The 14780-nt window shown below is 33.6% G+C and overlaps 1 protein-coding gene across 3 annotated transcripts in view; it reads right to left on the bottom strand.

The window, feature by feature from the left end:
* The window catches only part of LOC149799383 (serine protease FAM111A-like), a 49945-nt gene that overhangs the window by 15127 nt on the left and 20038 nt on the right, over positions 1 to 14780 (bottom strand). For 2 of the 3 annotated variants that reach the window (XM_089958721.1, XM_089958722.1), the window contains 2 exons: positions 1751 to 1857; positions 729 to 813 (listed from right to left, as the gene is read on the bottom strand). In XM_089958721.1, the coding sequence (XP_089814847.1) occupies positions 729 to 813; positions 1751 to 1843 (178 nt within the window). In that variant the 5' untranslated portion in view covers positions 1844 to 1857. Of the gene's footprint in view, positions 1 to 728; positions 814 to 1750; positions 1858 to 4648; positions 4803 to 14780 lie in introns of those variants that run through there. The other variant, XM_089958720.1, reaches the window with a different exon arrangement.

The following is a 14780-nucleotide window of genomic DNA, read 5'->3' as shown; positions in this document are numbered from 1 at the left end:
AGTACGTTTTGTGTCTTCTAGACAATGCATTGTGTGGGTTTTGTTCTTGTAGTTGTTTCCTTTCATCCCACACAGTACTTACTCCAAACGCTAGGAAACGCATTGGTTCCATAACCTTTAACACATTTTGTCTCATCATATGAAAATAATAACCAGGTCCAAAGGTAGATATGTCTGTCTATATGGGCAAACAATTTCATTTCAGCATGCATCTAAAATATATTGAGACTTCATTTCCCGTAATTCATCACCATACTGGTTTCTTCCATAATATATGGGATCTCCGGAAGTGCAGTATCTTGCATGTATCTGGAAGGTTTTATCTCTGCAAATTTAGAAATCGAAGTCAAAGACTCTAGACTGATCATCCTAATGTTATCATACAACACAAGGAGATTACAAGAGGATCGGAACATAGCCCTTATAAGTTTTAGTAGTTGCACCCTATTATGACGTATGGCAAGCCGAAAAGCTATTTATTATATTATCCCTTTTCCATCCCAGTTCCATTCCTATCCACCCTTCATATTGAATATGGGCGGTGACTCATTGTCTATACTGAATTGTCCAAACATTTTCCACTACCTATCCACCCATCCCCTCAGACGCGGGCGGTGACCTAATGTTTAGTCAATATGTGTTTAAAAACTTACTATAATTAAGATTGGTTACATTTATCCGGTTTCACATTTGAAAGAAATTTGACATTGATGCCTTATTCTACGTACCTGAAGACTTGTTAACATCCAGATCATTCCTGATGGACAGGGAATTATCGGAAATCAACCGATTGAACCATGCCTCTGGCAGACCCTGTAAAATAAAAATATGCTGTGTGGTCCTAATGGATAAATTTTAATTTCTTTAATGTGGAATTTACATTACGTATTCCAAATGCACGTAAGCATAGCTTGTCCGGTTTAAATTGGAAATGTTTAATTTATTCGTTAAATGCCACACATCAATATATGTACATTTCGCTTCTAGAACACCTATAGGGTGCGAATACTAATTTCCATTTGTTAGACTAGGTGTTACCGTAAACGTGACTACCATGGTAAAAAAGTTTGATCAAAAGATAAAAAATACGAGCTATTTTGCGAATTCAGAAACTTGATACAATGGTTGGAGCATTATCACTAATTCCGCTTTCCCCCTCCAAGTCTTAATTCTTTTATTTAGCTTGATGATTTCTAAGAAATTCATTTGAGTTGAAATATCACCATCTTAACAACTAACAAGGTACTATCGTGTACTGCTGGGAAACGGTGCAATCGGAACGAACAAACAATCGTTAGTTTATTTGCTTTCTTTTAAAGAAAAAGCAACAAAAACATAACCAAAATCTCGTTGCAGCTGAACCAGGAAAATATGCGATGAAAGATTAAGGTTTTCAATCAGAATATGAATGTGTGGTTAATATCACAAGTTTCCAAAATTGTATACATCTAAAAATAGCGATACGCAGAGATCAACAAGAATTCCTGGATAGCGCCAGTCTGTGTGTGATAAATGTATATATAATATGAAGTAATCTCTAGAGTTAATTTTCAAAACGCCAAATATTTGCCAACCACATTACGACACAATAATAGTTTAAACATAAAATCGGAATTAACTAGGTTTTCGAACAAAGAAGTTATGTATAATTTTCCTAATGTACATAAGAACAAGAAAACTATGTTTATTATAAGCAATTTAAGGTCATTTAGTAGCTGAATGAGTATTTTGTAAATATATCCAAACTTACAATAAAGGTCCCTGTTTGGGGATCAAATGTGACATGGAATTTATGTTTTACATCAGTCGGCGAGGAAATACATCGATTTCCAGCCATCGACATGGTCGACTCCTCACCTGAAAAAAAATCATTTTGATACCGATAAGTTAATTATAAAAGAAATCTAAAATTAATACTAATTTGCAGACTGTATCTCAAATAGAATTTCCGGAAATGTGAAACGGTATGCTCCATACAAGTAATGTGAACTTAAACTGATATCAATTACATATTCTTGATCATACTTTTACCTTGCTTAGCACAAACTCATCGAATGTAATATAATCTAAAATAGCCACCACAACCATTGACCTATTACCTTAAATCACTGACTACATACCTAAATAATATAGTGACTTCACAACATCAGCTTTGGTGATAAGTAATAATGTTTTCACAGTTATAACGTGATGATGAGACAACCGGTAGAACTGAGCACAAATTATATTATCCATTTTCTATTGCCATTTAAATCAATGCAATGATGTCTATATGCCAGAAAAAAAAACGTGTGAATTTATCAAAGCAAATTAAGCATTACTTTTGCAACAAGACATCTGTACAAATATATTTCCATAAAAAAGCTCAGAAATGAAGATGATTACTGTGGTTCAATAGGTCCAGATACTCGTATAGTGCTAGATGTAATGGAAATATGTTCGTTTTCTATTTAGTTGAATGAATGCAGATGGAATATTGCAGGAACTATAAGTCCGGTCCTGGCTAAATTTGCTTTTAGGTAATAACTGTTTATATTTGTATCGGAACGCGATTATTCTAGTACACATCACTGTTTGAAGTAATTTAGTAATAATTTAATCCTAATGAAATCACAACACATTATCCGGCATGTGAAAAAGGTCAGTAGATTCATGTTTGATTTCTTTACTCATAACACCTGTCAATCTAAGTTGTGGGTACTGATTAATCGAAAAGAGGGTTATGCGATAACCTTGGTATTATTATAATTAATTTCAGTAATTCTCTGTAAAGTAGTTTTGATCAACGAAAATCGGACACTCATACAAACCCTCTGAAAGCTACATTCTCTTCTACGTCCTAAACCAACTGTGTCTCAAAAAACATGAGAATTCAATTCAATAGCACGTGTAAAAACAATGAATCACCAGATCGAAGCGTACTTTTATTATGCTCATTTTCATTCATATTAAAACGATGATTACAACATTCAGTTTCTTTGTAGTATGTCATGTAAATAAGTATAATTATAAAATCTATAATTAATACTATTATGCTGCTTCAATGAAAGGATAACCTAGAAACAAAGTCAGGAACCATAACACTGAAATGATAACTTACTTAAATATAATTTATCAGAGAGTAACCATACCTCTTTGTGCACGCATGTGAACATATTGGTCCCTGATTCCTTAAAGCTGTAATGGACCTCTTTAGTTAACCGTTTCATTGGAATCATCATGTCCTTTTGATAAACATTGCATATTAGGCTAGCAGGGACTAAACGGTGAAATATAAGGACATAATACCCAAATTTACATTGACAGGTTTGCCCTAATGATATACATTTAGTGCCATTAAATATAGTCAAGTAGAGGTTGTAAGATATTATATGGTAACAGCTACTGTACTTGACAGTAGATGAAATTTATCTAAAGGAGTGAAGATCCTATTGCTAAGATTCTCTTCGTTGAACGTATTATCTACTGGGAAACTAAGAGACATAAATCAATATCATAGGTAATAACAATACATGGTGAGTAGGCAAACAGGGGCAAAGGACACTTGATGTGGGTACACAGCTCGTCTAAAACACAAATCCTTTTTGCAGTTTCTTTACATTATCTATTGTGGCTATAAGAAAAGTGTACAGTATAATGAAACAGTTCATGTATTCTTTTTGAAGGGAATATGTTTACTTTCCACAATAAAATGATATTTGTATAAAACAATATCTAGAATGCATGTACTCTTTGGAAAGGAAAGTAAACATGAGAATAACCAACTCTGCATTTTATTTTTCAGATTAAAAGTACTTTCTCAGAACATCATTCGTCTTTCGTGCATTCAATCCTTACCATTGCCAAACCATTGTACGAAGTCTTTTAATAAACAACCAAATATAAAGTACTAATATCCTTATATAACGGGGCTATTTTGATACCAAATATGAATACATTAACTAATTATAATCTTATTACCCATGCTTTGTGGCTTTTATCTATACAAAAACAGAGCACCGCCATTGCTACTTGTGCTTTATAAATTAATTTATTGGAATGAGAAAACAGCTAATTGGGGTATTTCGGGACATCATATTTAAATTGAATCTGCATATTTTGACTCGTTTCCATACGCAATATGAGAATTAACTGGTGCGGGGATTTTATCTTGGTGTTAGTGTTTGGAAGAGTGTTATACAGAACAGGAACTTCAGCAGGTTGTTTAGTGCCGTGGCAGTTAAGGTAAAGTGACAATTGAAGTAAAGTGCTTGACTCAAAGACACACCATGCTGGCAAACACCAGCTGATATAGTGTCAGGATTCGAACTCGCACCTGTTCTGCAGGAAGTCAAACATGCTGACTACTATGACTCTTGTACTAGGCCTTGATTACTTGCCTAGTACGAGATGTCAGGGACACATAGGACTATTGTACATCGCCAAGCCCACTAGCGTATGACTTTTATACATACAACGTTCAATGCATCTCCTTTACATGTATTTACACACCGAATGTTGTATCATGCTCGAAACTGGTAATATGAGACAGAGAGAGAGAGAGAGCGAGAGAGAGCGAGAGCGAGAACGAGCGAGCGAGAGAGAGGGAGAGAGAGAGAGAGTATGCCACACAACGTTTAGACCAGAATGTATTAAACACAACTCTTACCTAATCGCTTTATATCCACCTCAATGAATCATACAGACAACAATTGTTTGTAAAGTCTAACAGTGTAATCATTTTTCCTCCGTCTATATGAAATGGCTTCACCGAATCAAGGTTATCTCAGGTATTTGCTGTAATCAATATTGATTCGTTGACTGGGTGATAAAAAGGTACAACACAGGTAGTGCATAACCTGATTTGAACAATATTAAATTCAAACATTACGTCAGAGCGGAAAGTGCTATCCCTATATTCTACAGGAGGATGCATAATACTTTGAGGTCAAATTATAAATGGCGGAATAATATTATTATACATTCTAGAATATTTTCTTTGGTGAATATTTGTCAGTTACGTATCAACTTATATATATATATATATATATATATATATATATATATATATATATATATATATATATATATATATATATATATATATATATATCAAAGGATTCTCGAGTAGCAATGTATTTCCATATGAATAATTTCTAGGTTGCCCTGTTGGTGTATGTTTGGAATCTTCTGGATAAAAATATAGAATACTGGGTGACTCTACTTAGAAGATAGTTCCTGGGTTTCCGTATAATTATGTCTGCTAGGCACGAATTCCTCTGTCCATGTTCTTATTTGGGTATGCGGTCTCAGCAAACGGAGTACGGGAGTTTAGGCATGCAGGCAAGGCGATGGTTGCCATAAACTGTTGAATTAAAAGTTTTTGATTCCGTTCCATTATCAAGACGTTTGAAATTTAAAGCAGCTTTGCAACATACATGCACTGTTGCCAAAATAATTAGTTGTAGAAACTTAAAGCCCTACAAAATTACCAATTACCAAATGTCGTAAAGACCTTTGTATATTTTCCCCTTTGTTATCAACTAATATCACGTTTTGACAGCTGCTAAATATTAAGTTAAACCCCTGGTGAACCAATGGAAATCAATTGAATTTTACAGCCGAAAACTCCTACAAAATTGAATCCAAATGAGAAAATCAAACCTGCCAACTGCAGCTTTACTACTCTTCCTTAAAGACAAACAATCACATACACCCTTTCTTGTTCTTTGCTTCTTTGTCTAGTTTACTTAAACATTAGTGTTTCATTATATTCAATTATTGTTATTTTATATTATTGACCCCTTCTTTCTGCTTTCGTCTTTGTAATATCACGAATCGCATGCTTACCAAAATAACGTTATGAAGTGAAAGCTGTTAATAGCTTGTCTTGACCTACATCATTCATTCACACGACTCTTAACTAAAACATGACTCATCAATGGGTTTACATCCTCATGACTTCTAATATGGAATTTCCGTTATTTCAATTCTAAAATATCGCTTCTTTTCGTTAGGTTCTTCACTGCATTTCACTTGTATGAAAATACATTTCAATATCAAAACGCTGATAAAGTATAACTTTTTCTCCTCATCATAAACACCTTTGGAAGTAAAACATCGATGTGTAAACCATATTTAAGTAAAGAAAGTATACATTTATTCTTATTAACTCCATCAAATATTTAAGAGAATGTCTTACGTCAAGAAATATTTCTGTCACATAGCCATTTTTTATAGTTTAGTTCAGCAAATTGTCTCTATGTCGATAAATGATTCATAATAGCTATTCAACTTTGCATTGGACTTATCCTTTACAATTACATTTGTGTATTGTGATCTACAATGCAAATAATTGTTCAACTGAATACTCGCATGATGAATCCATCATTTGTCACATTATTTAAAATCTTATACAGAATCGATTATATTCAAAGATAAAGAGTTTCGCAAATTGCTTCTCAGTAAGGAGCAATTAGTAAATATGATGCTATATTTTTCTGTGATTAGGCTTTTATCCAGTCTCATGTACAAACTTGAACTCTTATATGCGCCAACTGCATGACCTTACAGATTGTGTTTAAACTTTCTCCAAATATCACATATTGTTGTAGATACAATTAGACATAGAAGGTTGATACCGTTTTACACACTTTCTTTTCATCGTCTAAAGATTTTACAGGTACTTAAAATAACTACTACATATTTGTAATACCCTATAATTAGCATTCTGAGTATAGATAAGATGAAACAATCTCTTGTGTAAAGAAAGACATTAAGCCCAAAATTAAAGAACAGATAAAACCCAAATCATGTGACACTATCAACATACGTTTGAGTACAATAACACTAATGTATGAATTAAGATCGGGTTTGTTTACTTGCCATGACTGAACGAGTCAAATCGTTTGTTAAATATCGTGACACTTTGCACACTATCTTCTACCAGATACGTCAAATGATAAGTGAATCTAGCATAACCAAGTGGGCCTGATGTGGCGATGCACCGTAATCCAGAAAAAAACAAAGAATCATTTGAATTACTTAACGATTCAAATACTTTATAATAGAAAATGAGGAGAAAATTACAATTAAAATTCTTGTATTTGCCTGTTCTGACTTTCTTCATATTAAATACTTATGATAACCTGTATTACTTAACTTAACTATTTAACGTCTTTGAAAGATAAAACAAATGCAATAAATTAAAGCACTCTTTGCTTCAATGCAATTACTTTAGATTTAGAAGAAATTAAAGAATGATCAGTGTTTAAGGCCCCAAAAGTAAACTTCTTTTTGTTATAAACATGGAACTACTGCACATACACAGGTTTGTGTAAGCATTTTCCTGGACATAGCTAAATCCATTTCTATACATGTAGTGTATTTCTTTTTTGTGTCATTCAAAAGTAGAAAAACAAACATATCAATATCATTCATGTGAACAGGCGAGTCATTTAATTCCTTCCAGTTCGACCTTTATTATCTTTCTTCCGGTTACTTTAATTTGAAAACTCTTATATACCAGCTCCAATAGTGGATGTAATGAAGGGTTTTAGTTTATTTGTCTGTCATTATACATGCAGCAGTCTATCCATAATTATCTGGCAATGGCATGTACAAAGGTAACTGCTCGCACGGCTATTCGAGTGCATTTCATGCGGTGCACTCGTGATTAAACTATTACATGCAACAATTTTGAATCTTTCAAGGTAATATTGAATGCAGACAATATCTGACAATTTCAATTTTTTTATAGAACATTAATTAATAAGAGTTGAAACAATGAGTATACATTTTACACATTTCGAGGCATAGTATGAAAATTTCTTGGAAATGCCTGTGTTTGAAAATAGTTTCAAAAACATAAAACAACCACGGAAAGCAACTTCCTCGTGTCACATAGACGAAGAGAAATGCACGGAATAACCTTTAAAAACATAGAAGAAGAAAGTCGACCATAATGTTCAGACATTCTAGAAGCACTTGGAAGAAAATGAGTACCAAGATCAATGCACGAGTATCCAGTTTTACTCAAGTGATCGTGTTTGTGTTTGTGTGTGTGTGTGTGTGTGTGTGTGTATTAGTGTGCGAGTCTGCGTGTATAACAGATTGAAGAATGTCTACAAAACGTATGCATTTAAATTCAGATAGTTGTCCTTACATTGTAGCGAGACAGAGAGCACGGAACTGTCATAAATCTAGATGTCCTAACTGTTCTAGATATCGACACTGTTCCAATTGTTCAAATTCAAGAGAACCCAATGGAATCTGTACATTGATCCTCATAAACATAACAGTTGTCACAATATATTGCACTTGCTGGAAAGTAATTGGGTAAATAACAAATTTATAAATGTCGTATAAAGATATCATTTTTAAATTTAAGTATTATTATATAAGTTTAAATGTGGAGTAATATTGCACACGTTTAATGTGTATTATCGTATAATTTTTATTACTGAGCAGTATTGTATATTTTGAGTATTACTTATACTGTTAGGATTTAAGTATTATGATAAACGCTTAATATTATATATTATTATATACTTTTAAATGTTGAACATTAGTTCGTTTATTGGATTATATATATATATATATATATATATATATATATATATATATATATATATATATATATATATATGTCAAATTCTAGGATCACATTACTCTAGCAATGGAGTGTCCTTTACGTTGAAGAACAGGTCAAATCGCTTTTAGGTTTAAATGAGTCATACAGATTTGTCAAAGAGACTCAAAAGATATTGCATTCTTTTTAAAATAACTTTCAGATGATATATGACTAGTTCATCGACTTATGAATTATTTTTTAACAGCAACGAGGTCAAATTGTTCAGACTTGTTCGAAATAACATTGAAAATATTTATATGATAATGTGCAAGATCAACCAAATTCTATCTCTTATCTCTCTCGACATCTTTCATTGAACCTATGTATACAATTCAATGGTATCAGGATGTTTGCCGCCCATGTGGATCTGCTTGCAATAATTAGTGTTCGTGCCAGTGAAGATCCACCAAATATAGAGCATATTTTTGTGGAAACACAAGAGGACCTCGAAGATATTTAGCAAAATGTAGAAAGAAAAGCTTAAATATTTGCATTATTAGGACTTATGGACAAACAACGTCTGGCAATGATAGTGTGTGTGCAACAACAACACGATTAAATATCAAAATTCCTCCAACAGCCAAGTGGAAGTTTGGGTCATTCGACTTATAGTCTATGATGAACACAACTGCTGACGCATTGCAGCCAATATCTCCCTTGCAAGAGGGTCAAAGTGATTATTAATACTATTATGCTGTCATTCTGAAGCGGTATGCACCAGGCCACCACACTAGAAACCTCTTCTGGAATTTACATGCAGGAATCGCTTCAACGCTACAAGGTTCAGTTAACTCCGGACTTATGTACATTAGCTATTCAATTAGACAAGGATGAATTAGCTATTTAATCAGACAAGGATGGATTGAAGATTAATTCCATACCTACTACAAAGTATGGTCCGCCGCGGTTGATAAAAAAGTGTTACATGATGATAATGAATTTTTGAATGGGCTCTCGAGTCCGCCTTAAATCCTATGAGTGCCATTAGGGCTTTTCACTCTCGTAACATCTTTGACGGCTGACACACTATTGTTCACAGCAAGAAAGTCAAGGTGAAGACGGAAAATCCAATTTATGATGGCACGTTTGTGCTGGACTCTTGAAGCCGATCATGTGCAAAATTTTCTTATGACAAGATCAAAAAATTTACACAGACACCGATTTTCTTCTTATGCATATCAAAACGGACGATGTCTCTGCCGTTCTGGCATCTGACATGCAAACGAATTTGACACTAGTGATTAACCAACATATCATTTGCTATTGAGTAACACATACGAAAGATTTATTGGCAAGTTCAATGAGGAATATGCACCGAAGACAAACGAAGGGTCCCCAAAAAGTATTCAATCTTGGATAGAACAGCAGAGCAGTAAAATATTGCAAAGACAAAGGTGATAGCCCGATTTTTGTCGCCATGAATCCCAAATATGATATTTTGTGGAATATTTGCGTGAGCGACGCATATTCACACATGCATTATACCTGACTCTGTCCCTAAAACACCGCATAAATGTGTCTCTTTGCACTTACGTACGTTTGTTAAAGTTTGACACAGAGTAATGGGCTTTTCCGATTGAATCATCACTTACGCGTACGGACACCATGCGAGTGTAAAACAGCTTACGATTAATCACCTCTGCTCACTAAAATAAACATTGCTCATACTTTTCTATCAACAAGAATGACTGTCACAAATGCTCTGCTAGTTGTTCTTGGTCCACTCACCAACAGCACTAAATCGTAGCGTGGTGAATGTCCCGAAAATGAATTCTGTCTTAGACTGTATGTTGCTACAATCGACCATACAGGGTAAACTCCAAGACGTTACCCGGTTATAATCCCCCCGGTGTATACCGATACCGGACGGAATTATTTTACAACTTACTTAAACAAGATGTGTCAGGTGTGTTGGAGCATTATGATAGCAAAATAACTTCAGCAAGAAAGGTAGATCATTGTGATCTATTTTGCATTAAATTTTATAACAGTACACACAGCCATGTCAATTCAGTTGTCTTAAGGCAGATATGTAACGTTTCCTGGTTACAAAGCAAATATGATTAAACTGTCATTAATATAACACATATATTCTGCACAGAGTTCATAATTAAAATCTATCAAGAATACCTTAAAAAATACGTCAATGTGAAACAGAATCACATATGGCCATAATGAAGCAAACTTTAAATTCGGTGTTACTGGCAAGGTACATGTTTTTACTGGAAAAGAAGACACTGAAAACATCAAAAAATGGAACGTGTGCTTCATATGGGAAGATAAGACTTTAACATAATCGAATGAGGATACCGTAGATAGATCTGTGTATTAGTTCTGAGTATGACATTTGCAATATATAAAAGCTGACATGATTTTGCAAATATTGATATTATTCAGGCTTGCCAGATGTTGATGGCATATTGTTATATGTACAAGATCGTGATAACATATAGTCCTCTGTCAACGTTGGTTAAGATAAATGTTGAGCACCATGGTTCAAATCTATTATTTTGCCTCAATGATCAGGAAGATCAATTGTATTTGATATAATAAAAGTGCATACAAAATAAAATGTCCGGAATTCTATTTAAGGAGTAAGTATATTAATAATTGTACTGAGTCCAATGTTTTACGCCAGCCCATTAGTGTAGGGATACAAGATAACACGTTTTGTTTAGAAAAATCCAAATTACAAACTTTCCACTGCAAAAAGGACGATAAGCAATATTCTATACCAAAATATTCATGTACGGAGAATAACACTAAAACAAAGTTATACAAATGTCTAGCACACTCGTCTTTGAATGTGACATTAAAAAGTCAGTATAACACTTCAAATGACTAGTAAGTTCAATGACAACCCAATGACGTATTAAAAAGACACACTAAAATAACTAATATAAATAACTGCTCACGTACAAAGAGATAGAGAAACTAATATGAAATCTTTTTGAAATCTTTTGCAAATATATAAATGGCTCCACTCTAAATGTCATCATATTGATGAGTATTTAAAGAGGTGTCCACATAAGAGATTCATGTTTAATAGCAGGTAATCAGATTAGACATGTGTGAGTAATTTACTTGTGTCATCAATAGGCATATGTCCGTTATTGTAGATGCAATGCACAGTTTTCTATAATATATATATATATATATATATATATATATTTCATTTTAACTATTACCAATAGGACAATCAGTACAATATTTGCAATTGTACCTACACAGACAACATAATCAATGATGCAGGTAATAGTTTAAGTTTAAATCGAGAATATACAAACTGATAGATTAGGCATCATAGAATATTGATTGGGAGTGTCTTCCCGCACATATACTTATAACAAAACGTGATCATATAAGGGTTACTGTGTATGGTCTAATTTGTTTTATCATCATGATCTCAGTATTTACAAAGAGTTACAAGGTCTGCTGAATCCGCCATAGAGCCGGAGACGATAGTGACTGAATAAGAGATTTTTAGCACTGGAGAAGAAAAGAGAAAATAAAAAAATGTTCCTTGAACTGCAAAAAATGTAAACTAATAAGATCAAAGCAAAGCAGTAGACGTTCGTTTTTTCAACAATTATGCTACATATTGTTGGCTAAAACGTCATAGATTACAAAGCTTAAAATGCATCTTGTAGGTCTATAAATAAGGGTTAAATATATTCAAATCTCTTTAACTAAATTGATAAAAATAAATTGTTGAACTAGAATTCATACCTAATTCACCAATACAACAAAGAATAGAAAATTACTAAACCAATCAATCTTCAATTTGCTAATTAGCAATTGTTGCATTAACCCGACTGAAATTCAACGCTTCGTCCCAATAAGAAATAGGGATAGATAATGTGCGTGCATTTAAAAACATTATTTGTCCAAAGCGATCTGTATCATCAATATTGCAATTTCTCAAACTGCGGCATAGCAGTACGCGTTTAAAGCAATGCAAGAAAGAAATCTTAGTGTAAACATGCAGGAGTACATGCAATAGAGTTCAATCTTTCATCAAGGCATAGAAAGTTTCACAAATTGTGAATGGTTGCAGACGAAAACGGTCACTTAAGAACCAGTAAACCATATCCGATTTATCTAACGCAAACTTTTATCTGACAACAACCTTATACGACATTGATGATACATTATTAAGTACAAAAAGTAAACGTTTATTCCAAAGAAAGAATCTAAATGGTGACATTACCTTTTTCTCTATCAATTTTAGTAACAACATACCTTTGTACAAACATTAACAAATCTAATGATGTGAGCCAAAAGAAATTGATCTTTTGTGCTCTCTTTCTCTGAGAGATGCGCTGCGCAACTTGTTCAACATTTGCTGAATGTAATATTGGATTCAGGGTTCTTCAGTTGGTTTTCCTATTCAGCGTTTTATCTAACTCAACTTAGACACTATTTAAGGCTTAGGGAATAGTTTCTCTTTAATAAGATTTAATGAAGGTTAGAAATATTTTGCAACTACTAGTTACATTTCCTTGCAATTTGCTAGTCATCGTACCTAAATATTTCCCAACGTGACATCTTTCAGCAAAAGTGAAAAATATGACATGTAAAGGCAACACCGTAACGAGACGGATAAGTTTAACATACTCAGGGCAAGGAACAAATCAATCATTAGAGGAAATATAACAAGGCACAGATAAAGAACAACAAGTGAAAGATGCACCATTGAAAAAATCCTGGTTAGATCAGTGTGGGAAATAGCTACAAAAATTTCGTGCACAAAACAAACCAATATGAGGAAGAGGGACCAATGTTATAAAAGATAGAACAAAATGAAAAAAAATATTGGAGGAAGAATATAAAAAAGTAATTACAAAGGGATCAACTTACAAATAAACACCATCACCATATCAGATATGGAATGCTCTCAGATATTGCCATGTGGAAAGCCAACTGATATCAATAAGGTAGATTTATACTTTATAATAAATGGCCTTAATAGTCTTAAAAACCTGGTACGAGAATCTCTACTGTTGTTGAGCTATGATGTGTCTATGACGTTGTTACAATCCAGTGACATGGGAAAAATAGGCAATATGGAAAACATGTCATACAAACACTTCAAACTTGCAATTATTACAATATTATCATCACACTTTGCCATAAAAATCGTATATTATACTCTAAAACAAAAAAGAAGACAAAGAGATAGCAAAAGAAATGCACGATAATACTAAAACCGCAGTTTTGGTGATAAACAGTATTGATTGCTACAAACACGCAAAAAGCCCGATTATCGATCAAAAGCATAATAGCTGCTCCTGTAATTCAGTCATTGTGATGATCTTGCAGTTCGTATGGATCGGTGCTACATTTATGACAAAACATGATCTTGTAGTACGAAATGTTGGGTTTGGCCCTTTTGGAAACCTTTGTGGACACTGACATCCGTAAGAGTCTCTATGCCCCATGACTAGGTCATGTGCGTGCAAAAATAAGTGAAATGCAACGGTCACATATGGGTTAACTATGTCAAAGGGTAGATGCGAGAACGGTAGTCAGGAATCCAAGGGAATACATCTGTTTCCTTACTCACTACGTAGTTTTCGTACCTTTGCTTTTTTCTCTCTCTCCTACTCTTACCTTCACCACAGATGATTATAGCATACGGAAACTGCTACGCAAACGTTTTCAAGAGGTCTCCTTAGACTACCTGCATCACCTTTTGAACTCTTGTGAATTAGCATAGTGATTTGTCTGCCTTATGTGTTTCTTCAGATTTATTCGTAACGAGATTAGCAGGTAAACGTGATTGCAAGGATACCCCTAATTTTTTTAAATCAATATATTCGTTGAACCTAAACTTTGTAAAAGAGTCATACTGCCACTTGGTAGAACTGGGTTCGAATTTGAGAAAGAACTTTTCATTGTTTATTTTACTAATCTTTAGAAGGTGACACAAATAAATAACAATATAAATAAATTCGAAGTTGTCTGATTTTAACAACACGTTTAGAACAGTAACCCGCTATAGGAGCCTCAATGTGTACTTGAGGAAGGTATTTACATCCCAAATCGTCGGTACGACATAGTCAATAATGTGTTAAAACTGTGACAACAATATAACAGCTAAATCTGCATTACAGCGCTAATGAGTCCTTTGCGTTTTTGAACTTACGTATGGCTTATGTGTACTCGG

The sequence above is a fragment of the Sinohyriopsis cumingii genome, chromosome 5 (genome assembly GCF_028554795.1).
Source record: "Sinohyriopsis cumingii isolate HCF-2022 chromosome 5, ASM2855479v2, whole genome shotgun sequence".
Taxonomy (NCBI): Eukaryota; Metazoa; Mollusca; class Bivalvia; order Unionida; family Unionidae; genus Sinohyriopsis; species Sinohyriopsis cumingii.
This window is presented reverse-complemented; position numbering and strand designations above follow the sequence as displayed.